Source organism: Daphnia pulicaria, chromosome 1 (genome assembly GCF_021234035.1).
Source record: "Daphnia pulicaria isolate SC F1-1A chromosome 1, SC_F0-13Bv2, whole genome shotgun sequence".
Taxonomy (NCBI): Eukaryota; Metazoa; Arthropoda; class Branchiopoda; order Diplostraca; family Daphniidae; genus Daphnia; species Daphnia pulicaria.
In genome coordinates this window covers 12,154,207-12,178,809 of record NC_060913.1, presented here as the reverse complement: position 1 = coordinate 12,178,809, position 24,603 = coordinate 12,154,207, and the positions used below count along the sequence as shown (strand labels likewise).

General features: G+C 33.0%; 3 protein-coding genes across 5 annotated transcripts; 2 read left to right on the top strand and 1 right to left on the bottom strand.

Moving 5' to 3' along the window:
* The first annotated feature begins 5 nt into the window (after positions 1 to 5).
* Positions 6 to 2,110, top strand: LOC124335242 (transcriptional adapter 3-B-like). Its single transcript, XM_046789117.1, has 9 exons — positions 6 to 291; positions 361 to 497; positions 569 to 700; positions 764 to 907; positions 985 to 1,199; positions 1,267 to 1,391; positions 1,458 to 1,588; positions 1,646 to 1,804; positions 1,877 to 2,110. The coding sequence occupies exons 1-9, from the start codon at positions 111 to 113 to the stop codon at positions 2,018 to 2,020; spliced, it is 1,368 nt and encodes a 455-aa protein (XP_046645073.1). The 5' UTR covers positions 6 to 110; the 3' UTR covers positions 2,021 to 2,110.
* Positions 2,098 to 3,128, bottom strand: LOC124336940 (protein OPI10 homolog). The gene is made up of 3 exons (XM_046790882.1): positions 2,952 to 3,128; positions 2,735 to 2,864; positions 2,098 to 2,642 (listed from the first exon to the last, which is right to left on the bottom strand). The coding sequence occupies exons 1-3, from the start codon at positions 2,979 to 2,981 to the stop codon at positions 2,200 to 2,202; spliced, it is 603 nt and encodes a 200-aa protein (XP_046646838.1). The 5' UTR covers positions 2,982 to 3,128; the 3' UTR covers positions 2,098 to 2,199.
* Positions 3,129 to 4,345: 1,217 nt separating this feature from the next.
* LOC124332815 lies at positions 4,346 to 10,349 on the top strand. 3 transcript variants are annotated; one of them, XM_046788917.1, is made up of 8 exons: positions 4,346 to 4,569; positions 4,668 to 4,801; positions 5,648 to 5,903; positions 5,997 to 6,103; positions 7,540 to 7,628; positions 7,850 to 8,948; positions 9,029 to 9,461; positions 9,629 to 10,349. In XM_046788917.1, the coding sequence occupies exons 3-8, from the start codon at positions 5,655 to 5,657 to the stop codon at positions 10,238 to 10,240; spliced, it is 2,589 nt and encodes an 862-aa protein (XP_046644873.1). In that variant the 5' UTR covers positions 4,346 to 4,569; positions 4,668 to 4,801; positions 5,648 to 5,654; the 3' UTR covers positions 10,241 to 10,349. The 3 variants fall into 3 exon arrangements, with proteins under 3 accessions (XP_046644873.1, XP_046644872.1, XP_046644874.1); XM_046788916.1 differs by having other exon boundaries at positions 4,346 to 4,576; XM_046788918.1 differs by having other exon boundaries at positions 4,346 to 4,576; positions 4,668 to 4,808.
* Positions 10,350 to 24,603: the final 14,254 nt, after the last annotated feature.

Sequence of the window (24,603 nt, the reverse complement as noted above, 5' to 3'; positions counted from 1 at the left end):
TCGAAAGTTTGAAAGTTAGGTATCGATTCTAGTCCAAGCTTTTTTGACAAGTAAACAACGTAAATCGTACGTGAATTGTCTTGTCAGATTTAAACTTTTTGGGTCGAAAAATGGTTCCGGGTAAAGGTAATATCTCCAAAGGAAAAGGAGCTACAAATGTCAAAGGTTCAACGTCAGCCACAAAAGTCAAAAGGGAAAGAGTTTCAGAACCTGAGGATTCAGATGAAGAAGTTACTCTAGCTGATGTCCGAGCTGTCGACTATGGAAAGGTTTTACCTCGTTTCACATCCAGTAATAACACATTTTTTTTCTGTTGGTTTTATAATTTACAAAGATTTAAATATAATAAATTGTTTATAGTTACGACTAGATCAGAAGAAGGGGGTGTTATGATGGATGATTTGGACACCTTACAAATGGAACTAGAAACACTACTCAATTGTGTTGTTTTGCGTTCCTTAAATTTACAGAGAGAAATTGCAGGAATGACTGAAAAGGTATTCATCAAAGTTTTTTTTCATCTTGTGTCTATTATCTGTTTGCTAACAACACTATTGTGCTTTTTTAGCCTCCATCTCCTGGAAAACGATCAAAACAAGAAGAGCGTTCACCTAAAAAGTTCAAAGATCAACCAGGAAAGCTTAGAGATGCACACACACCTCCACTTTTAAAGCAGATGAAAATTAAATCTGCTCTAGCTGTACCTAGTTTCATGAAAAGTAGTTTTATTTACAGTCAAGTAATGATCTCTTTGATTTTATAGAAGCCTATCCCACCAGAAGGAGTTGTTGAGGAAATGCCTCCTTTAGAATTAATGAAGACATCAACTGCCAAAAATGATACACCAAACAAATTTTGGGCTTCTGTAGAACCATACTGTGCTCTTTTTACAGATGATGATTTAAAGGTAAAATGATTTTTATAAGATTGATATAACTTTGAATTAAATTTTTTTAATTGTGGTAATTGATGTTTTAACTAAAGCTAGTAGAAGAACTAATCTCAACTCATAATGAGGATGAAGAATACCTCAAAATTCCTCCTCTCGGTCGCCACTATACACTTCGGTGGGCAGAAGATGATTTACTTCAGGAGCAAAGAGAGGGCTCTCGTTTCGGCGAGAAAAAGAAGATTACCTCTGGATCTTCTGTAGGAACAGAAGAGGCTCAAAGATTAATGGACACAGCAGCTAAAAACAAGTAAAAAAAAATATTTTTTATTTTTCTAATAGCCGCACATTCCGTAACGATAGATTTAATGACTCAGTGCTGAAACAAATACTACATCTGCGACGGGGATGTGTGGACCTATGACCCAGCGTCTCATTTCAGCTCTTTTAGAAGAAAATATTGTAACTTCTGTGCAGGACACAATGGAATCAGAAGGGCAAGGTATATTGTTCATTGTTTTCCTGTTTAAAACTAATGCCAACTAGCGGTTCGAAATGACTGTAACAGACGAAAACGCGAAATCTACTGGCACGAAGGCAGCAATGAATGGACCTCAAGCTGCTGCACTTGAACGTCGTATTCGTCAAGAGTTAGAAGAACAAGGCATTTTAACTTCCGAAGAAGCCAACGTTAATTCGGTAATTTATTCATTCAAAACACATTTCAGATGTAGTATTATTAACCACCTGATTAAGGCCGATGATGAAATATTGACGGAGTTACGTCGATGCCAAGGAGAATTGAGGGCCATTTCACTGCACAACTTGAAACAACTGAAACGACTGTACCGCCTCAGTCAAGAAGAAATGAAACGTCAGGAAATACGGAAAAAATTGATTGCAGCGGACGCTGAGGTATTCATTTTTCAAGTGTCATCTCTGCTTATCGAGCTCGTCTACATTATTCCCAACTTCTTTTTTGAATAGGTATTAGACGTATATCGTAAAATGGCTGCCGCTAAACAAAAAAAACGCCCGTTAAGCAAAAAAGAAAAAGATCAGATGTGGAAAATACTTCGTGATCGTGAAGCGATTGTCAAACAGCTGGACACGGGAACGACTAGTATGTAAATATTTTTTCAAACAATACAAGACGTGTGTGATGAAGATGAACTAAGATGGTTAATTGAACTTTGCATAACAATATAAACTTTTAACAAGCCTTGTTTATTACTTAAATCAATTAGCATGTATTCATCAATTAAAAGTTGAGGTTACTTGAAGTTGATAAGAATTTAATAAGAATTCTTTCAACTTCTCCAAAACTGAGGATTCAATTCTAGTTTTCTAATAAAGTTAGTGTACCAGTTTCTTAAAACAGACATTGGGATGAAACTTTCTGATGGATTTGGTGTCATTTGTGATTGAGTAACAGCAAAACTTGCTGCATAATTGAAAAGATTTTGAAGAGTACGTTCAGCAAACTCCTGGAATGTTGTGGTGCTACTAGGCTCTGTAATGGCACTAGGAGATTGATTGGAAATGAGGCTAAGAGGCTCAATTGAAATCCCTATTTGAGCATGATGATGTATTTCCCCCTGGTGCACCCCAAACATACTAGGGCTATAACTTCCCGGATTCTTCTTCAAGCCAGTGATTTTGTAAATGCTTGATGGTTTGTTATTGGTGAGGTTACCTAGTAGTTGCCACACCGGTGGGGCTGATAGATCTGGCTCGGGCCACCTGAAGTACACTATTAAAAAAATTATTTTGTGTTATTTAAAAATCAATCTTCCAGAGAATGCAAAAATGTTTCCTTTAACATAGATTTGTACTCTAACCAACCTGATCCACCAAATCCCTCTGGGAATGGTGATGCGCCAGTCAAAAATACTACCAAATGGTTGATATTATCGGCATCAGGAATAGTAATAACAAATTGTGAGTCTGTAATTTGTTGAAAGTTGGTCTGGACCTGTAAAAATGTATTGACAATAGCAAATCAAGGCACCTTGTAGTTGTGGAAACGTATTTACACGCAAACACAAACACTGAAACTTACCAAACGCCCCGATACAATAAGACCAAACATTTCTCAAGAAAATCACAAATTCTGATCCGTCGAAGTAACAACTGGAAATTGAATGCAATTCTGTATGTTTCACAAACGCGAATACAACGATTTATCCTTCATTCCAAATTCTAGATGTTTTCGAAAATTCGTCGTCTCACAGACATGTCTAGTGACATCTATGTACAAGAGATGCAAAAAGGTGTTTGAAATAAAAATACGTTGCCGCGCTAAAATCGTTTTTTTAATGTGATGCGCGTTACATAAATAAATCAGTAAGTTTGTGTTAGCTATGAATAAATACTATAAAATAAGCACTGCTAATCTGAAAATTTATAAGTACGACGTTAGTGACGCGAATAGAAACGGAAATTGAAGCATTTAGTTCCTGATTTCATCGGAATGAAAAATAAGATCCGCATAACTCATTCGTCTATTCGATGGTTGATCATTAATTACAAATATTTTTATTTTCAACAATTGAATTTTGAATTTTTTACTGTTACTTACGATCCCGTTAATACATAATTAGCTCCAAATATGCCTTTCCGATATATAATGACGTGATCTCTCGGTTAATATTCGAAATACTCAAGGTAGAGTAGACAACATTCTAAAATGCCCAGATAAAGTAAATAAAAATTCCCAACTCAGTTGCTAGACCACGAGCTAAAATTCACGCAGCTAGCATGCATGACTAGAATAAATATCTATCAAGATTTCTCAGTGGGGGTGTTGCGTGTAAGTAAACGATCACTCCGCTACGTACACAAGTACCGGTAGGCTACGTACGATAGTATCGGACCAGCTGTCAAGCCACAAATTATTCCGTTTCCTTACGTACACACATAATAAAAAATGTTGATTTCACGTGAAATCCATTGGTTTTCACGAAACAAAAATCCTACAAATGATTTCTAGTCTGAGTATTTGTTTTTGGAATTTGTACAATCAAGTTAGGCAACTGCGCACAACATGTCGACACGGAAGACTTAATTTTTAATTTTCCATATGCACAACCAAATCCTCCCAATAGTGTAGTTTAATTCATATCAGTATAAAAACAAATGCAGCTGCTAGATCAACGTGAAATTTCGACAACTTAGTTGCTCATCTAAGTTGGTACAATTATGCTTAATATTTCGCTTGATATTCTTCCATTAAAACAAGAATTTCTAAAAATATTTTCTTTAGATATCAACACCAATAGACCAAGACTAAGAGAAATCACGAAGATTTTTTTTTTTTTTTTTTGCTTTTGCTTTTCCAACTTTTTATAGGTTCGTGTCCTGTGTGAACCCATGCGACCGTGTAATAGGTCTGCTGTACTGTCTATGTATGTCTACAGTCTACACTCATATTTTTATTCAGTTTTACAGCGTTCACGGCGAAGGACGGACGTGTTTTTCTATTCGCCTCAGTTCTAGTTAAGAAAACCAGTTTCGGAACAGATGCTTTTTGTTTTCCATTATCAGCATCGTATTTATGGATCATTCAAACCAATAAGTTTGCATAGTGTTTCACAATACTTCACTTCATCTGGAAACTAAAATACGTCATCAATCCTCGATGGACTTCCCTGCAGCGCATAATTAGAAAGAAAAAAAAAGTAGGAGGTATGCCTTTGATTTTATCTATGTGCTTAACATACCTTCAGTTTCAGCATTTTGACTTTTTCTTTACTTGAACAATTCATATCTTATGTAGTAATCTTTCTTCGCTTCGCTGGCTCCGCTGGAACTGGGTAGGGGCTACCTTACCAATCCATCACTTTTATCTCCATCACCCTCGACCAAATTTTTCAACTTTCTTTAGTCTGCGTTGGAATCACTTCAAAAATAGTAAGCGGTAAAACACCATGAATCATGAACTAAATATTGGCCTATGTATGCCTGTGCACGCGCTTCTTTCATTACTCTTTTATTTTTTGCTAAACAAATAATTTTCCTTAGCTGATCGTGTATCTGTTTGGCTATGCGCCCATGAAGTTTTCACATTTTTATTGATTTACGGTAATACTAAATATAATTTGTAAATTACCCAAAATATTATGTACATTTAAACAAGTAGGGCGCACTGATATAAAATGGATGCAACACGGCGAACAGCTGCTGATAATTCTTATAAAAAGCTTTTGACTATAGTTTCATGATTTTTGTCCCATTCTTGACTCCCCTCATGTAAAGGAGAACTGTACAACATTGTTACCTATGTTCTACATCTATGTAAAAAGCAAAGATTGGATGGAGTACAACCTGGTTTTTTTTCCCTTCTCCCTTAACTGTCACCACTCCCTTTACCTCGACGATGGTTCATAAATCCAAGCTAGGTAGAAAGTTATAGGGCTGTGACATAATAAGTGACTCGAGTCGACCAGTGGTTGCTGGCCAATGAAGGGGGGGGGGGGGGCTGGTGGATTTCTCTCAACAGATGTTTCAACAATATGACTTTGGGTCACTAGACAATAAATTTAAGGATAGCGTAACGTGTGGACAAAAGTGGCTGATACAACGGTTACTATCGGTGTAGCCTATCATTCTACCACAGAGAAAAAAAATAACAATAGAAAAACCAACACAGCAGTCTCGCTTCAATATCATGGATTAATGTGTGGCAGTGTGGATAATTTTGCGCAAACATCTAGTCATAGTAATATGATTTCGTTTTTTGTCGCAAACCATTTTCAGGTTTAAAATGGTTGAAGAAATAAGACAAGTCTCTTTCAACATCGACGATAATGATTGTGGCAACAATGAGCTGTCCACCTTCCCAACTACCCGAAGCTCGCTTGACATTGATTACAAATCCGAAAGTGTTCCGGTTGCAGCAGGACCCCACAGTTCAATTTCAAGAATAAATTCTAACTCCAATTTTATGCTGTCAAACAACTCCGAAGTTTTGGCTTCGGGACTGGAACTTGAAGAATGTCCAGCGATTTCGAAGGTAAATATCTGACAAGAACACCAATTAAACCTCATAATTATAATTCGGGTCGAATATTTGAAATATTTATCTATCGATATTTTTTAAATGTAGTCCTCATCCCCAGTCTGCGTGACGAAAGGACCGCTATGGAACCGGACGGCCTGTGTGTGGTCCAGCTTTATTTTGTTCATACTCCTAGTCGGTGCTATTTCATTGGGGTAAGGAATACCAAAAAAAGATTTCTTTTTTAAATCCAGCATATTCGTTACAAAGCAGTTATTACATCTAACCTTAAGTAATTCTAAAACAAGGGAAATAAAAAAAAAAAGTTTTACCGATTTACTATGCTGTGATTCAAGGAAGCACATTTAAACGCGATTACTCCCGTGAAAAGGTGATGATATTTGCATTTAAAAAGAAATTAAATTAAGTAAAAATGCTGTCAATTATGTAAAATAATATAATATATTTTATCGATGAAAGTTAAAAACACACATAAACACACATCAAGAATCTGCATCAGCTGTCATAGATAGATGACATAAATTTCAAATAACCGCAAACGGCCAAAATTCAGTGTTTATTTTTCAAAAGGAATAAGCCGTTTAATGGCACAAGATAGTAAATCTTGTCTTAATCCGCTTGGGCTTTAGTTCCGCTTCCTATTGCGCAGTAATAGTGCGGCATAGTTGAGACTGTTATACAAGAGGCTACGCGAGCGTTCCACTAAAATTTTCGTTGACAATTGAGAACCTGCATTCAAGAGTCAGGACCTCTTGGTTCAAACATATAAACATTCTGTCGCTCTTTTGCCATAAATATTGTGAGAAACCCGAGATGAATATCCTTATTGACGATTTCCTCACGTTTTTTTTGGTTTTTAATATCTGGCTCTGTAAATAAATGAAAGGGGCGAACAAGGAAAGCGTTGATAAAGCGCTCATCGGGATTCACATAAATGGAAGTTCAGCAGCTAGTACAGCAATAACATATGCATCGTTATCTTACCTATCTTGCCATGAATCACGTTGACTTGTGGGAGCCTTTTACAAATTGAAAGCGCAGCAGAGATCATTTCTTCCAGCCCCCAGACGACATTTTTGGGGATGTAGCTGTTATATAGAAGTGAGCGAGGCTGCGGGTGGGCGTATACATATAAGGCCTTTTCTCTCTCGAATGAGTACGTTTGTCACGTATATATGCTCGTAAATGATTCTTCTAACTTATACCTTTGGAATAAGAATAACCCTAAACCTGAATCAACAATATAGCCTTTGAAAATAATTTATTGCTGGACTGACCGATGCAATACGTGCAGTTAATTCTAAGTTACCACGCGTTCAAGTCCGCAAAGAATTTTATAGTTTGAAAGAATTGACATTCAGTTCTATATGAAAACAAATAAATCACAAACTTGACACATCTCATTTGTACGGTGAATTGCGTACGTATTCAATTCGTGTGCTTCCGCATACTAATAAAAATCCTACACACTTTCTTCGTGCAATCCGTTTAGTCCTAATTCAGTTTGGAAGAAGAAAAACATGCGCAACGCCATAATTTTCTTTAGACCCAATTAGCTTTACAAATAAAAAATGTGTAAGGCGACAAAATAATTAAAGCGTAATTTATTTAACTAAAAATACATCTATAGTTTGATAGTTTGGAGCAGCCGTCAAGAAACCACGAGAGACTCTTCCCGTTCGAATTCTGAATCGCATTCGAATTCATTATCAAAGCAAGGTATAATAAATACTCCCATTATATCAATTTTTATACGATACAGCGCACGATTTGCGTGGTTTATTGATGCTGTTAATTAATTTGAGCAGTTCAAATATGGAATGTGTAATTGTGTATACTACAGTTTATTAGTTTACAACGAATTAAAAAAAATGCTGGTCATGAAGTTATGGACTTCACAGACTGAAATTATCTGTGTTTTTTTTTATTTTACACGTCAGTGCCGGAACTTTTCTGTCATAATCGATCAACGGTGGGTTATCCATCTGCACTGTTCACCTCTGGATACGACATCATGCGAGCAAATCCACTTCACAAGAATATTTATGGAAGACCTCTACTAGAGCACACTTTACTGCTTGAGTGTCAAATAACACAGAATGCGGATCGCTGCCAGCCTAATGTTGAATCTGTCCTGATTGACAACCTTACTGCTTATCACCGGTGGACTCGCCGATTCTTAGCGTTCTCTTTTAAAGATGAAGACCACAGATTTAATAATTCGGCCATTATCAGCGCAGTCTCTAGTGCTAACGACAACGACTTGCTAAACATTCAGGCGGGTTTAATGGCAGGTAATCTGTTCATTATGACTCACTTGAATTGTCCTCTTGTCAACACCTCAAGAAGCCATGAACCACAAATCAAACGCGAATATGCGCATCGGCTACGAATGACAACTAACGAAAACACGGATGACGAGGAAGAGCTGGATGAATTCATCGAGGATTTCGGAGCTCATTACGTTGATCGAGTAATCCTTGGAACGGAAGTAGTTATTCGGTTTACACTAGACAGGAAAACGGTTGACTCGTTTAAGCGGAAGAATCTGAGTTTCGTTTCCCATGCCACGGCTACCGGACTCTACATTGTTTCACGAAGTAATGCTTTTACTGTTAAAAGGAATAGCCAAAAGCTGGCAACAGATTTTATGGCATCAGCCAAAACACAAATTTATTCCGGTTCAGCGCTTTCTCCTCCAATAAATGACCTGCAAACGGCTGATCACTGGATTCAATCAGCTCTAAAACATTATGTCGTGATTAGTCTACAAGTAAAACCAATCCATTATCTCTTCGCTCAAATATCCCAAAATAATATTCCAACAATACAAGAAAAATGGTGGCAAAGTCGAAAAAGAATCTGTTCTCGGATTTTGTCCCTCGAGTTATCTGACAAGTGCCAGTATGCCAATGAAAATAGTTCTAAATCGTTTCCTCAATACCTAGAGAGTGAACAATACAAGGCCTTCGTGCTTCCTTTGCTTTTAATTTGGACCAATCGAAGTACCGTTTGCCTCCGCACTTCCTGGAAACACTGGTTAGATTTTTAATAATTTCACATACATAGATACATGTGCAATCATTTTTTTTAACACGACATATTTGATTTTTTTAAAGCTTGGAGTTATGCCGTAATGATCCTCTGTGTTCGGCCGCCTCCGTTTGCGCAACATCTCGCAGCGCTTCCGCTTACCAAAAGTCGGAAGGTACAAAAACTACTGCTTCATGCCCACCGGAATTTCAAGCTTGTGACTGCGCTCTTCATCGTCAGCAGGATTTCAGTTATGGGATCGTTTCGCCAAAAGTGGTAACTCTAGTGCCAGTGAGACAAGATTTGCGACCAGTGATACTTCGCGGGTTTGCAGTTCATGGGCAACCACTTCTCTCTGTCAAACGACTACCAGATTTAGCTTCGTGCGTTCGTCTATGCAGTAGAACAGCTGATTGTCAAATAGTTTCTTTCAGTCAATACGATATTGACCAGCACAAAATGTGTAAACTGTTCAGTAACATGACTGGCAACGAGCTAAGACGGAAAGGACAAGCCGTGGTGAGGGATTTTGCATAACTTTTCGGATGTTATAGATTTTCTTATGGCCATATTTGCCAATTATTTATTTAAAATCTTGCAATGGCTTTTGAATCGCGGACCATGGATATGTTTTTTGATTAACTCTTTTCAGCAACTTATATGTTTTTTTTTTCTCTTTCAAACAGACGTTATTTATCATGGCAACATTTAGCCCTTGTTTCGTGGACGAGATAGAATCAGCACGGAGCAGCTGTTCTGCTAACGCAAAATGCTCTTCCGTTTACGGTATGTGCGTTTGCATGCCGGACTATTTTAAAAACGGAACCGCATGCATCTCTCACAATCTCCGCAACAGACAGTACGCCACCGAAGTGAATGAATACTTTGACAGTAATGATCATGCTAATAAAAAATATCACCATTCAAATAAGCCAAATGAAGAACAGCAGCAGAGAACTCATTCACTTTCAAGCACACTTCCCATCATAATACAATCCAACATCTCTACCACTTCCTGTATTAATATTGCAACTTTGAAGACTGTTACTTCTAGAACAAGCACTGAAGACGTCAATCTTATTGATAGTGGACCAAACAGTTTTAGTGAATTACAGACAACTACGAAAAAACACCAGCGACACATGCCTTTAACCGAGAAAATGAATTCTTTTGAAAGTATATCTACTACACCGTTGTACACTAAGCCTACTAAAAGCAGGCCAGACTCTACTAGTAGTAGGCCTACGTCTTCTTATATACCATGGCAAATGAAATTTTTGAAAAGAGTAATAGTGTGAACTTAAATTTGATGCAATATACTTTCAGAGATGCATTTCAACAAAGCATTCATTGCAATACCAAAAAATTGACTAATATATAAATAGACCAACCAATAGGTTGAAAATTTCTTTTTGTTAAAATCTTATTGCCTTTCTCCGGTCTTCGTGCTAAAAAAATCTTGCCATCTTATTCTTAACGGACTTACGGGTTTTCGTCTGCCCCTCTGCCATTTAAAAAGCGTCTAATATGACAGACGCACCGTGACGATGGCCACCAGTAAAAACTCAAAAATGTTTCTTCTGTTTCGAAAAAATATTGATTTCAATGACAGAATTTCTGATGTGATTGAAATAGGCTAGAGGCTACTACCGGAAACAATCAATATAGCAACTTCAGTTCCTGGAAGAGTTTCTATGAACCAATTTTCTAAAACTACTAGTAGGCCTAACTTGAGCCCGGTCGAGACCGGGGAACTTATAGTCTGGGAGCTGGGCGACCAAAAAATATTTTTTCTTTAGCAAAATGTTTGAGGCTAAAATATGGTTAGGGGGGGGGGGGGTATGACACACACGAAAAGCCAAGTCTGTCGACTGGCGGCCGCTGGCAGCCGGGGCGTTCAAGCGGGACGCGATCCCGAAGTCGGCGGGAACCGTAAAAAAATAGACTTTGTTTAGAAAATCTGAACTACAGTATATCTTAAAAAATAGAGGGATATCAACTTTATTTAATTTCCGACAGACAGACGTCATAATCTGGGGCCTTGGGGCCATCATACGTCGGTGTGTAAGAAATTTTACGAAATTTCAGAAAATTGTAAAAATGGCAACGCTGCATCCTAAGCGCCTAATTTTAAATAAAGAGATTTGGGGAGGATCTGTGAGTTTTTAACTAAGTAAATGTGAACAGAAAATGCATTTTTCGGTTTTTTAAATAAGATTATGCATTAATTTGGTTGAACCGATCACTTTTTGATTATTTGGTTTGTGTTATTGGCAGTTATAATTTCTTCCCTATATATTCCCCGCTTTTTTTCTGCTCCTCTTTCGTGAGCGCATACCGAACGTCACGGGATCCCTTGACTAACAGACGTTAAGCTTCGCCAAGCTTCGCCAAGCTTCGCCAAGCTTCGCCAAGCTTCGCCAAGCTATATTTTGCATTGGCGTTGAAGAAAAATCAAAAATACTGCTTTGGCGAGCTGGGAAACACCACTGCAATGAATTTGAATATGATATATTTATTGTTTCGCTTATTCAAGCGAATTTTTCTTACAGGATGTATAAATCACTGTCTAATACATCATTTAAAGTTAATTGAATCAATGAATTCATAAAAACATCCATGATGTTTATGAAATAGAAACAAGAAGAAATTCTTCTAGGCACAGCACTGCACAGCACTTGAAGTTGCTATAATATTTATATCACTTGTTAAAACCATTTTTTTATTACAGGATGTGTAAATCAATGTCTAATACACCATTTCAAGTCTATTGAATCAATAAATTCATAGAGCAATTCAAGAAGAAAAAGTTTTAGAAAAATGCACAGCACAGTCACAGCATTCTTTTCTATCATTTATAAAGGTAATTATAATTCTGAATAAGTGTGGAATATGCTATTCTACAATAAAACCACAAGATAACTCCGTATAAGATATATCTTGCATTGGCGTTGAAGAAAAATCAAAAATACTGCTTTGGCGAGGTGGGAAACACCACTTCAATGAATTTGAATTTGATATATTTATTGTTTCGCTTATTCAAAGCGATTTATTCTTACAGGATGTTTTAATCACTGTCCAATACATCATTTAAAGTTAATTGAATCAATGAATTCATAAAAACATCCAAGATGTTTATAAAATAGAAACAAGAAGAAATTCTTCCAGGCACAGCACTGCACAGCACTTGAAGTTGCTATAATATTTATATCACTTGTTAAAACCATTTTTTTTATTACAGGATGTGTAAATCAATGTCTAATACACCATTTCAAGTCTATTGAATCAATAAATTCATAGAGCAATTCAAGAAGAAAAAGTTTTAGAAAAATGCACAGCACAGTCACAGCATTCTTTTCTATCATTAATAAAGGTTATTATCATTCTGAAAAGGTCTTCTTCTTATTCTTGTTCTTATTCTTGTTGTTATTTTTGTTGTTATTTTTGTTGTTATTTTTGTTGTTATTGTTGTTGTTATTTTTTTTCTTATTGTTGTTCTTATTCTTGTTGTTATTTTTGTTGTTATTTTTGTTGTTATTTTTGTTATTATTTTTGTTGTTATTTTTGTTGTTATTTTTGTTGTTATTTTTGTTCTTATTCTTGTTCTTATTCTTGTTCTTATTTTTGTTCTTATTCTTGTTCTTATTTCTGTTGTTATTTTTGTTGTTATTTTTGTTGTTATTTTTGTTCTTATTTTTGTTGTTATTTTTGTTCTTATTTTTGTTGTTATTTTTGTTCTTTTATTTATGAATTTTATCAATAAATTCATAAATCAATTCATGAAGAAAAGAATTTCTTAGATTGCTGCTGCTACCAGCTCTGGATTGGAAGCTCACTTCTCCAAAGATATGGTCTCCTTTCATCATGGTGATGAACTCGTACTAACAGGAAAAAGTTCCGGCAACACTCTCTATCTACTAGATCTCAGACCTCACACAGCTTCAACAAAATCGAATAGGACGCCACTGGACGCAGCCCGCAGCATACTTCTTGCAAGCAATCTACCTTCTACACTCTGGGCCGAAGCTGTCGGTTATGTGGTTTACATCCGGAACCGTGTATTATCCAGCACCATCAAAGCTGACCCGTGTGTATATTTCCAACATCAACGTGAAGGGGAGATAGATGAGATGCTGATTATACTCATCATTTACGTTGATGATGGAATCATCTTGAACAACCGCAAACGAACTCTTACAGACATCCTGGATCATCTAAAAATGGCATTTGAAACTCGCTCTCTACCTGCCCACCGACTCATTGGCATCGACATCATTCGAGATCATTCCAAGCGAATGGTATACATTTCTCAACCAGAATACGTCGTCAAGATAGCTGAAAAATTCAACATGTCTACCTGTACACCACCCACCATCCCTGCTGATCCATGCTGTAGGCTCTCACCTGGGATGTCACCCCAAAACAAGGAAGAAGAAGATGAAATGAAAGCTGTGCCCCATCGAGAAGCGGTCGGATCACTTGTGCATATCAGGGTTATGACTAGACCAGATATTGCATATGCCATAGGACAAGTAAATCAATAAATTCATAAATCAATTCATGAAGAAATAATTTTAGAAAAAATGTTCATATAAAATTTCCCAGGAAGTTTGAAGTTGCTATAATGATTATTTCTCTTGGTAAAACCAAATTTTTTATTACAGAATGTGTAAATCGATGTCTAATACTCCAAATCAAGTCAATTGAATCAATAAATTCATAAATCAATTCATGAAGAAATAGTTTTAGAAAAATGGTTCATAGAAAATTTCCCAGGAAGTTTGAAGTTGCTATAATGATTATTTCTCTTGTTACAACCAATTTTTTTATTACAGAATGTGTAAATCGATGTCTAATACACCAAATCAAGTCAATTGAATCATGAAATTCATAAATCAATTCATGAAGAAATAGTTTTAGAAAAATGGTTCATAGAAAATTTCCCAGGAAGTTTGAAGTTGCTATAATGATTATTTCTCTTGTTAAAACGAATTTTTTTATTACAGAATGTGTAAATCGATGTCTAATACACCAAATCAAGTCAATTGAATCATTAAATTCATAAATCATTTCATGAAGAAATAGTTTTAAAAAAATGGTTCATAGAAAATTTCCCAGGAAGTTCGAAGTTACTATAATGATTATTTCTCTTGTTAAAACAAATTTTTTTATTAGAGAATGTGTAAATCGATGTATAATACACCATTTCAAGTCAATTGAATCAATAAATTCATAAATCAATTCATGAAGAAATAGTTTTAGAAAAATGGTTCATAGAAAATTTCCCAGGAACTTTGAAGTTGCTATAATGATTATTTTTCTTGTTAAAACCAATTTTTTTTTTACAGAATGTGTAAATCGATGTCTAATAGGGGAGACTGGAGTAAAACGGGACGGTTTTCGTTTGCCCCCTATATCTCCCCAACTAATTCTTTAATTTCGTTAAAAAATTTTTTTTATGTATTCTTTTTTGTAATGTACCCCCCCATATTTTTTTTATAATTTTAAAATAAACCATTTCCCCATAAAAGTCCTTTAAAGTTTACTCAGATTTATGGGAGGAGCCTATTTTTTGGGGTAAGTGAGGACACTGGGGTGGGTGGTAAGGGACGTCCTCCGTTTTCGCCTTAAAATTCATTAATAAAATTGAAAAAAATTGAAAAAGTGTTCCACTGCATAGACTCTTTGAGTTTATAAATGTTTCAATTAAATTATTGTGTTAATGAACCTTTTTTCTTATATATACAAAAACCCTTATGGAGCTGTAGGACATCCTGCGTTTCTAGGTCAGGAAACCGACCCTCTTAAAAATGCTGTACGCTGATTGGTCCGTAACTGTCCCATTTTAGGCAAAAACGGCTGTCCCAAACAACCCGATTATGACTCTTTTTTTAAAAAGTTCATACCGTCTAAACAAATTGGTCTAAAATTCTAATTTTTGTTTTAAACGATCAAGAAATGAATCAGCTTCATTTCAATATTAAATTTACATGCCATTATCGTTTATTTGTTTCTATAAACATAAAATGGCGGAGACAAAAATTTATAAATAAAAACCGTTTTTTTAGTTTTGTCAATAAATCATGCAGTTATTGACAAAAATCAACAAAATTTCATGCCGAAGTAGATTATACAGATTAACATAACATACTAAAAATTTTTAAAGTTTTATTAACATCTACTATTTTTCCCCCCACTGTCCCTTTTGACCCGGTGTCCCATTTTACTCCAGTCTCCCCTACACCAAATCAAGTCAATTGAATCAATAAATTCATAAGTCAAATCATGAAGTAATAGTTTTAGAAAAATGGTTCATAGCAAATTTCACAGGAAGTTTGAAGTTGCTATAATGATTATTTCTCTTGTTAAAACCAATTTTTTTATTACAGAATGTGTAAATCAATGTCTAATACACCAAATCAAGTCAATTGAATCATGAAATTCATAAATCAATTCATGAAGAAATAATTTTAGAAAAAATGTTCATATAAAATTTCCCAGGAAGTTTGAAGTTGCTTTAATGATTATTTCTCTTGTTAAAACCAATTTTTTTATTACAGAATGTGTAAATCGATGTCTAATACACCAAATCAAGTCAATTGAATCATTAAATTTATAAATCAATTCATAAAGAAATAGTTTTAGAAAAATGGTTAATAGAAAATTTCCCAGGAAGTTTGAAGTTGCTATAATGATTATTTCTCTTGTTAAAACCAATTTGTTTATTACAGAATGTGTAAATCAGTGTATAATACACCATTTCAAGTCAATTGAATCAATAAATTCATAAATCAATTCATGAAGAAATAGTTTTAGAAAAATGGTTCATAGAAAATTTCCCAGGAAGTTTGAAGTTGCTATAATGATTATTTCTCTTGTTAAAACCAATTTTTTTATTACAGAATGTGTAAATCAATGTCTAATACACCAAATCAAGTCAATTGAATCATGAAATTCATAAATCAATTCATGAAGAAATAATTTTAGAAAAAATGTTCATATAAAATTTCCCAGGAAGTTTGAAGTTGCTTTAATGATTATTTCTCTTGTTAAAACCAATTTTTTTATTACAGAATGTGTAAATCGATGTCTAATACACCAAATCAAGTCAATTGAATCATGAAATTCATAAATCAATTCATGAAGAAATAATTTTAGAAAAAATGTTCATATAAAATTTCCCAGGAAGTTTGAAGTGGCTATAATGATTATTTCTCTTGTTAAAACCAATTTTTTTATTACAGAATGTGTAAATCGATGTCTAATACACCAAATCAAGTCAATTGAATCAATAAATTCATAAATCAATTCATGAAGACATGGTTTTTGAAAAATGGTTCATAAAAAATTTCCCAGGAATTTTGAAGTTGCTATAATGATTATTTCTCTTGTTTAAACCAATTTTTTTATTACAGAATGTGTAAATCGATGTCTAATACACCAAATCAAGTCAATTGAATCATTAAATTCATAAATCAATTCATAAAGAAATAGTTTTAGAAAAAATGTTCATAGAAAATTTCCCAGGAAGTTTGAAGTTGCTATAATGATTATTTCTCTTGTTAAAACCAATTTTTTATTACAGAATGTGTAAATCGATGTCTAATACACCAAATCAAGTCAATTGAATCATTAAATTCATAAATCAATTCATAAAGAAATAGTTTTAGAAAAAATGTTCATAGAAAATTTCCCAGGAAGTTTGAAGTTGCTATAATGATTATTTCTCTTGTTAAAACCAATTTTTTATTACAGAATGTGTAAATCGATGTCTAATACACCAAATCAAGTCAATTGAATCATGAAATTCATAAATCAATTCATGAAGAAATAATTTTAGAAAAAATGTTCATATAAAATTTCCCAGGAAGTTTGAAGTTGCTATAATGATTATTTCTCTTGGTAAAACCAAATTTTTTATTACAGAATGTGTAAATCGATGTCTAATACTCCAAATCAAGTCAATTGAATCAATAAATTCATAAATCAATTCATGAAGAAATAGTTTTAGAAAAATGGTTCATAGAAAATTTCCCAGGAAGTTTGAAGTTGCTATAATGATTATTTATCTTGTTAAAACGAAATGTTTTATTACAGAATGTGTAAATCGATGTCTTATACACCAAATCAATTCAATTGAATCAATAAATTCATAAATCAATTCATGAAGAAATAGTTTTAGAAAAATGGTTCATAGAAAATTTCCCAGGAAGTTTGAAGTTGCTATAATGATTATTTCTCTTGTTAAAACCAATTTTTTTATTACAGAATGTGTAAATCGATGTCTAATACACCAAATCAAGTCAATTGAATCATTAAATTCATAAATCACTTCATGAAGAAATAGTTTTAGAAAAATGGTTCATACAAAATTTCCCAGGAAGTTCGAAGTTACTATAATGATTATTTCTCTTGTTAAAACCAATTTTTTTATTACAGAATGTGTAAATCGATGTCTAATACACCAAATCAAGTCAATTGAATCATGAAATTCATAAATAAATTCATGAAGAAATAATTTTAGAAAAAATATTCATATAAAATTTCCCAGGAAGTTTGAAGTGGCTATAATGATTATTTCTCTTGTTAAAACCAATTTTTTTATTACAGAATGTGTAAATCGATATCTAATACACCAAATCAAGTCAATTGAATCAATAAATTCATAAATCAATTCATGAAGTAATAGTTTTAGAAAAATGGTTCATAGAAAATTTCACAGGAAGTTTGAAGTTGCTATAATGATTATTTCTCTTGTTAAAACCAAATTTTTTATTACATTATGTGTAAATCGATGTCTAATACACCAAATCAAGTCAATTGAATCATTAAATTCATAAATCAATTCATGAAGAAATAGTTTTAGAAAAATGGTTCATAGAAAATTTCCCAGGAAGTTTGAAGTTGCTATAATGATTATTTCTCTTGTTACAACCAATTTTTTTATTACAGAATGTGTAAATCGATGTCTAATACACCATTTCAAGTCAATTGAATCAATAAATTCATAAATCAATTCATGAAGAAATAGTTTTAGAAAAATGGTTCATAGAAAATTTCCCAGGAACTTTGAAGTTGCTATAATGATTATTTCTCTTGTTAAAACCAATTGTTTTATTACAGAATGTGTAAATCGATATCTAATACACCAAATCAAGTCAATTGAATCAATAAATTCATAAATCAATTCATGAAGTAATAGTTTTAGAAAAATGGTTCATAGAAAATCTCACAGGAAGTTTGAAGTTGCTATAATGATTATTTCTCTTGTTAAAACCAAATTTGTTATTACATTATGTGTAAATCGATGTCTAATACACCAAATCAAGTCAATTTTATCAATAAATTCATAAATCAATTCATAAAGTAATAGTTTTAGAAAAATTGTTCATAGAAAATTTCCCAGGAACTTTGAAGATGCTATAATGATTATTTCTCTTGTTAAAAACAATTTTTTTATTACAGAATGTGTAAATCAGTGTATAATACACCATTTCAAGTCAATTGAATCAATCAATTCATAAATCAATTCATGAAGAAATAGTTTTAGAAAAATGTTTCATAGAAAATTTCCCAGGAACTTTGAAGTTGCTATAATGATTACTTCTCTTGTTAAAACGAAATTTTTTATTACAGAATGTGTAAATCGATGTCTAATACACCAAATCAAGTCAATTGAATCAATAAATTCATAAATCAATTCATGAAGAAATAGTTTTAGAAAAATGGTTCATAGAAAATTTCCCAGGAAGTTTGAAGTTGCTATAATGATTATTTCTCTTGTTACAACCAATTTTTTTAATTACAGAATGTGTAAATCGATGTCTAATACACCAAATCAAGTCAATTGAATCATTAAATTCATAAATCAATTCATGAAGAAATAGTTTTAGATAAATGGTTCATAGAAAATTTCCCAGGAAGTTTGAAGTTGCTATAATGATTATTTCTCTTGTTAAAACCAATTTTTTTATTACAGAATGTGTAAATCGATGTCTAATACAACAAATCAAGTCAATTGAATCAATAAATTCATAAATCAATTCATGAAGTAATAGTTTTAGAAAAATGGTTCATAGAAAATTTCACAGGAAGTTTGAAGTTGCTATAATGATTATTTCTCTTGGTAAAACCAAATTTTTTATTACAGAATGTGTAAATCGATGTCTAATACTCCAAATCAAGTCAATTGAATCATGAAATTCATAAATCAATTCATGAAGAAATAGTTTTAGAAAAATGGTTCATAGAAAATTTCCCAGGAAGTTTGAAGTTGCTATAATGATTATTTCTCTTGTTAAAACGAAATGTTTTATTACAGAATGTGTAAATCGATGTCTAATACACCAAATCAATTCAATTGAATCAATAAATTCATAAATCAATTCATGAAAAAATAGTTTTAGAAAAATGGTTCATAGAAAATTTCCCAGGAAGTTTGAAGTTGCTATAATGATTATTTCTCTTGTTACAACCAATTTTTTTATTACAGAATGTGTAAATCGATGTCTAATACACCAAATCAAGTCAATTGAATCATTAAATTCAAAAATCAATTCATGAAGAAATAGTTTTAGAAAAATGGTTCATAGAAAATTTCCCAGGAAGTTTGAAGTTGCTATAATGATTATTTCTCTTGTTACAACCAATTTTTTTATTACAGAATGTGTAAATCGATGTCTAATACACCATTTCAAGTCAATTGAATCAATAAATTCATAAATCAATTCATGAAGAAATCGTTTTAGAAAAATGGTTCATAGAAAATTTCCCAGGAACTTTGAAGTTGCTATAATGATTATTTCTCTTGTTAAAACCAATTTTTTTATTACAGAATGTGTAAATCGATATCTAATACACCAAATCAAGTCAATTGAATCAATAAATTCATAAATCAATTCATGAAGTAATAGTTTTAGAAAAATGGTTCATAGAAAATTTCACAGGAAGTTTGAAGTTGCTATAATGATTATTTCTCTTGTTAAAACCAAATTTTTTATTACATTATGTGTAAATCGATGTCTAATACACCAAATCAAGTCAATTTTATCAATAAATTCATATATCAATTCATAAAGTAATAGTTTTAGAAAAATTGTTCATAGAAAATTTCCCAGGAACTTTGAAGATGCTATAATGATTATTTCTCTTGTTAAAACGAAATTTTTTATTACAGAATGTGTAAATCGATGTCTAATACACCAAATCAAGTCAATTGAATCAATAAATTCATAAATCAATTCATGAAGAAATAGTTATAGAAAAATGGTTCATAGAAAATTTCCCAGGAAGTTTGAAGTTGCTATAATGATTATTTCTCTTGTTAAAACCAATTGTTTTATTACAGAAGGTGTAAATCGATGTCTAATACACCAAATCAAGTCAATTGAATCATGAAATTCATAAATCAATTGACGAAGAAATAGTTTTAGAAAAAATGTTCATAGAAAATTTCCCAGGAAGTTTGAAGTTGCTATAATGATTCTTTCTCTTGTTAAAACAAATTTTTTTATTACAGAATGTGTAAATCGATGTCTAATACACCAAATCAAGTCAATTGAATCATTAAATTCATAAATCAATTCATGAAGAAATAGTTTTAGAAAAAAAGTTCATAGAAAATTGACGAGGAAGTTTGAAGTTGCTATGTGATAGGAAAGGTCTCCAACAAGATTTTGAAATATTTCATGCTAGATGTTTGGGACGTTTCTTTGGTATTTCTTCAACACCAATGCAACCTGTCACATATAATGAATTTTCTCTTATAATTATTGTAAAACAGAGTATTATACACTGATTCAACATGAAAAATACCATTATATGTGAAAGGACAGGTCTCCACCACGATTTCGAAATATTTCAGGCTAGATGTTTGGGACGTTTTTTTTGTATTTCTTCAACACCAATACAACCTGTCACATCTTCTGAGTTTCTTCTGATAATTATTGTAAAATAGAGTATTCTTTACTTATTTAACACAAAGAATACTAAAACATGTGATAGGAAAGGTCTCCACCACGATTTTGAAATATTTCAGGCTAGTTGTTTTGGACGTTTTTTTTGTATTTCTTCAACACCAGTGCAACCTGTCACATATAATGAATTTTCTCTTATAATTATTGTAAAACAGAGTATTCTACACTTATTCAACATGAAAAATACCATTATATGTGATAGGAAAGGTCTCCACCACGATTTGGAAATATTTCACTCTAGATGTTTGGGACGTTTTTTTTTTTGTATTTCTTCAACCACAATGCAACCTGTCACATGTTCTGAGTTTATTCTTATAATTATTGTAAAATAGAGTATTCTATACTGATTCAACACGAAAAATACTAAAAACTTGTGATAGGAAAGGTCTCCACCACGATTTGAAAATATTTCAGGCTAGATGTTTGGGACATTATTTGGTATTTCTTCAACACCAATGCAACCTGTCACATATAATGAATTTTCTCTTATAATTATTGTAAAACAGAGTATTCTACACTGATTCAACATGAAAAATACCATTATGTAAGATAAGAAAGGTCTCCACCACGATTTGGAAATATTTCAGGCTAGATGTTTGGGACGTTTTTTTGGTATTTCTTCAACACCAATGCAACCTGTCACATGTTCTGAGTTTCTTCTAATAATTATTGTAAAATAGAGTATTCTATACTGATTCAACACGAAAAATACTAAAACATGTGATAGGAAAGGTCTCCACCACGATTTGGAAATATTTCAGGCTAGATGTTTGGGACGTTTTTTTTGGTATTTCTTCAACACCAATGCAACCTGTCACATATAATGAATTTTCTCTTATAATTATTGTAAAACAGAGTATTCTACACTGATTCAACATGAAAAATACCATTATATGTGATAGGAAAGGTCTCCACCACGATTTGAAAATATTTCAGGCTAGATGTTTGGGACGTTTTTTTTTGTATTTCTTCAACACCAATGCAACCTGTCACATGTTCTGAGTTTCTTCTAATAATTATTGTAAAATAGAGTATTCTATACTGATTCAACACGAAAAATACTAAAACATGTGATAGGAAAGGTCTCCACCACGATTTGAAAATATTTCAGGCTAGATGTTTGGGACATTATTCTGTATTTCTTCAACACCAATGCAACCTGTCACATATAATTAATTTTCTCTTATAATTATTGTAAAACAGAGTATTCTACACTGATTCAACATGAAAAATACCATTATATGTGATAGGAAAGATCTCCACCACGATTTGAAAATATTTCAGGCTAAATGTTTGGGACGTTTTTTTGGTATTTCTTCAACACCAATGCAACCTGTCACATGTTCTGAGTGTCTTCTTATGTTTATTGTAAAATAGAGTATTCTATACTGATTCAACATGAAAAATACTAAAACATGTGATAGGAAAGGTCTCCACCACGATTTGGGAATATTTCAGGCTCGATGTTTTGTACTTTTTTTATTTCTTCAACAACAATGCAACCTGTCACATGTAATGAGTTATCTCTTGGCTCTGATTTTTTTTTCCTCCAAAGCGAATGCAAACTAGCTCTTATAAGTTATTCAGAGATATTTTGTTTTTTATTGTAGAATAGGGTATTGTACACAGATTCACAATGATAATTACCTTTAAAAGTAGGAAAGGTATCCAGCCTGAATTGAAAATTTTTAAGGCTAAATTTTTTAGGAGCTTTTTTGGTTTTTCTCTAAAGAGAATGCAACATTTCATTTATAAAGAGTTATCTTGTGTTTTTATTGTAGAAAAGAGTATTCCACACTGATTCACAATCATAATTACTTATCAGTGATAGGAAAAGTATCCAGCCTGATTTGAAATTTTTTTGGCTACACTTTTTTGCAGCATTTTCCCTTTTTCTTCAACGCGAATGCAACCTATGTTTTATAAACAGTTATTTTGTGGTTTTATTGTAGAATAGGGTATCATACACTGATTCCCAATGATAATTACCTTTATAAGTTATAGGATGGTATCCAGCCTGATTTCAAAATGTTTTATGCTCACTTTTGAGTGTTGAAGTATCTAGGTATTTCTAATGCAAAGTTTGAATAAGCTCCTCCCATTTAAAAACGATTTTTGATGGGCGGTGCTTAATTTCTGATGAATTTGTAGACGACGCTCACCAAAATCACCCTTTTCGTACTGCCTACGGCTTCCTAAAACCCTCTTTTGCCCTTAGGGTCTAAAGGCGAAATATTAGGAAATATATTAAAAACAAAACATTAAGAGCATAGCAATCCAAATGAGCTTTGTTTCTATCTCTGCCAGCTATCGTTTGAGCACAAAAATTTGAATTCGGCCATATCTTTCATTTTTGGTTTTGAGTTTGAAATAATGAGAAAGTAGCAACAAAAAAAGATCAAAGAAGAATTTAAACGAAATCCAAAGTTTGGTCAAAATCGAGAATTTTCTTGGACCTAACCTAGTTCAGGAAAAAACTCGATTTATTTGGACGTTTCACGTTTTCCTATATTTTCTACCGACACATGAAATCGACCCAAAATTCGACGAGGATCACGAATATCTTATTATTTTTTTAGTTAAATTAACACTGACTATATTTTTGACGGGGGTTGGTAACTCCCAGAATCTTCGTACACCCTGGTCCGCCGTGGCCAGAATCTCCCTATCTCTCCTCTCATAGAATCTTATAGAATCTTTCAGAATCTCTAGAATCCCGAATCTTCGTAGGGGAGACTGGAGTAAAACGGGACGGTTTTCGTTTGCCCCCTATATCTCCCCAACTTATCATTTAATTTCTTTAATTTTTTTTTTTTATGTATTCCCTATTGTAATGTACCCCCCATATTTTTTGTATAACTTTATAATAAACCATTTCCCCATAAAAGACCTTTAAAGTTTACTCAGATTTATGGGAGGAGCCTATTTTTGGGGGTAAGTGAGGACACTGGGGTGGGTGGTGAGGGACGTCCTCCGGTTTCGCCTTAAAATTCATTAATAAAATTGAAAAAAATTGAAAAAGTGTTCCACTGCATAGACTCTTTGAGTTTATAAATGTTTCAATTTGATTATTTTGTTAATGAACCTTTTCTCTTATATAAAAAAAATTCTTTATGGAGCAGTAGGATATCCTGCGTTGCCAGGTCAGGAAATCAAGCCTCTTTAAAATGTTGTACGCTGATTGGCCCGTAACTGTCCCAAAATAGTCAAAAACAGCTGTCCCGATTTCCCGGTTTAGACACTTTTTTTAAAGTCAATACTGCCTAAACTAATTGATCTAAAATTTTAATTTTTTTTCCTAACGATCAAGAAATGATTCATCTTCATTTCCATATTAAATTTACATGCCATTAGTGTTTATTTGGTTCTATAAACATAAAATGGCGGAAACAAAAATAACTAAAAAAAAAATGTTTTTTTAGTTTTGTCAATAACTCATACAGTTATTGACAAAACTCAACCAAATTTCATGCCAAAGTAGAATATACGTATTGAAATAACATACTAAAATTTTTCTTAATTTAATTAATTTCTACTATTTTCCCCCCCTACTGTCCCTTTTGACCCGGTGTCCCGGTATACTCCAGTCTCCCCTACACCCAAGTTGTGAGTTGCCAACCCCTCGATGTTTGATGATTTCCCTATATTTTCTACCGTCACATTGAAATCGATGAAATCGTACTGGA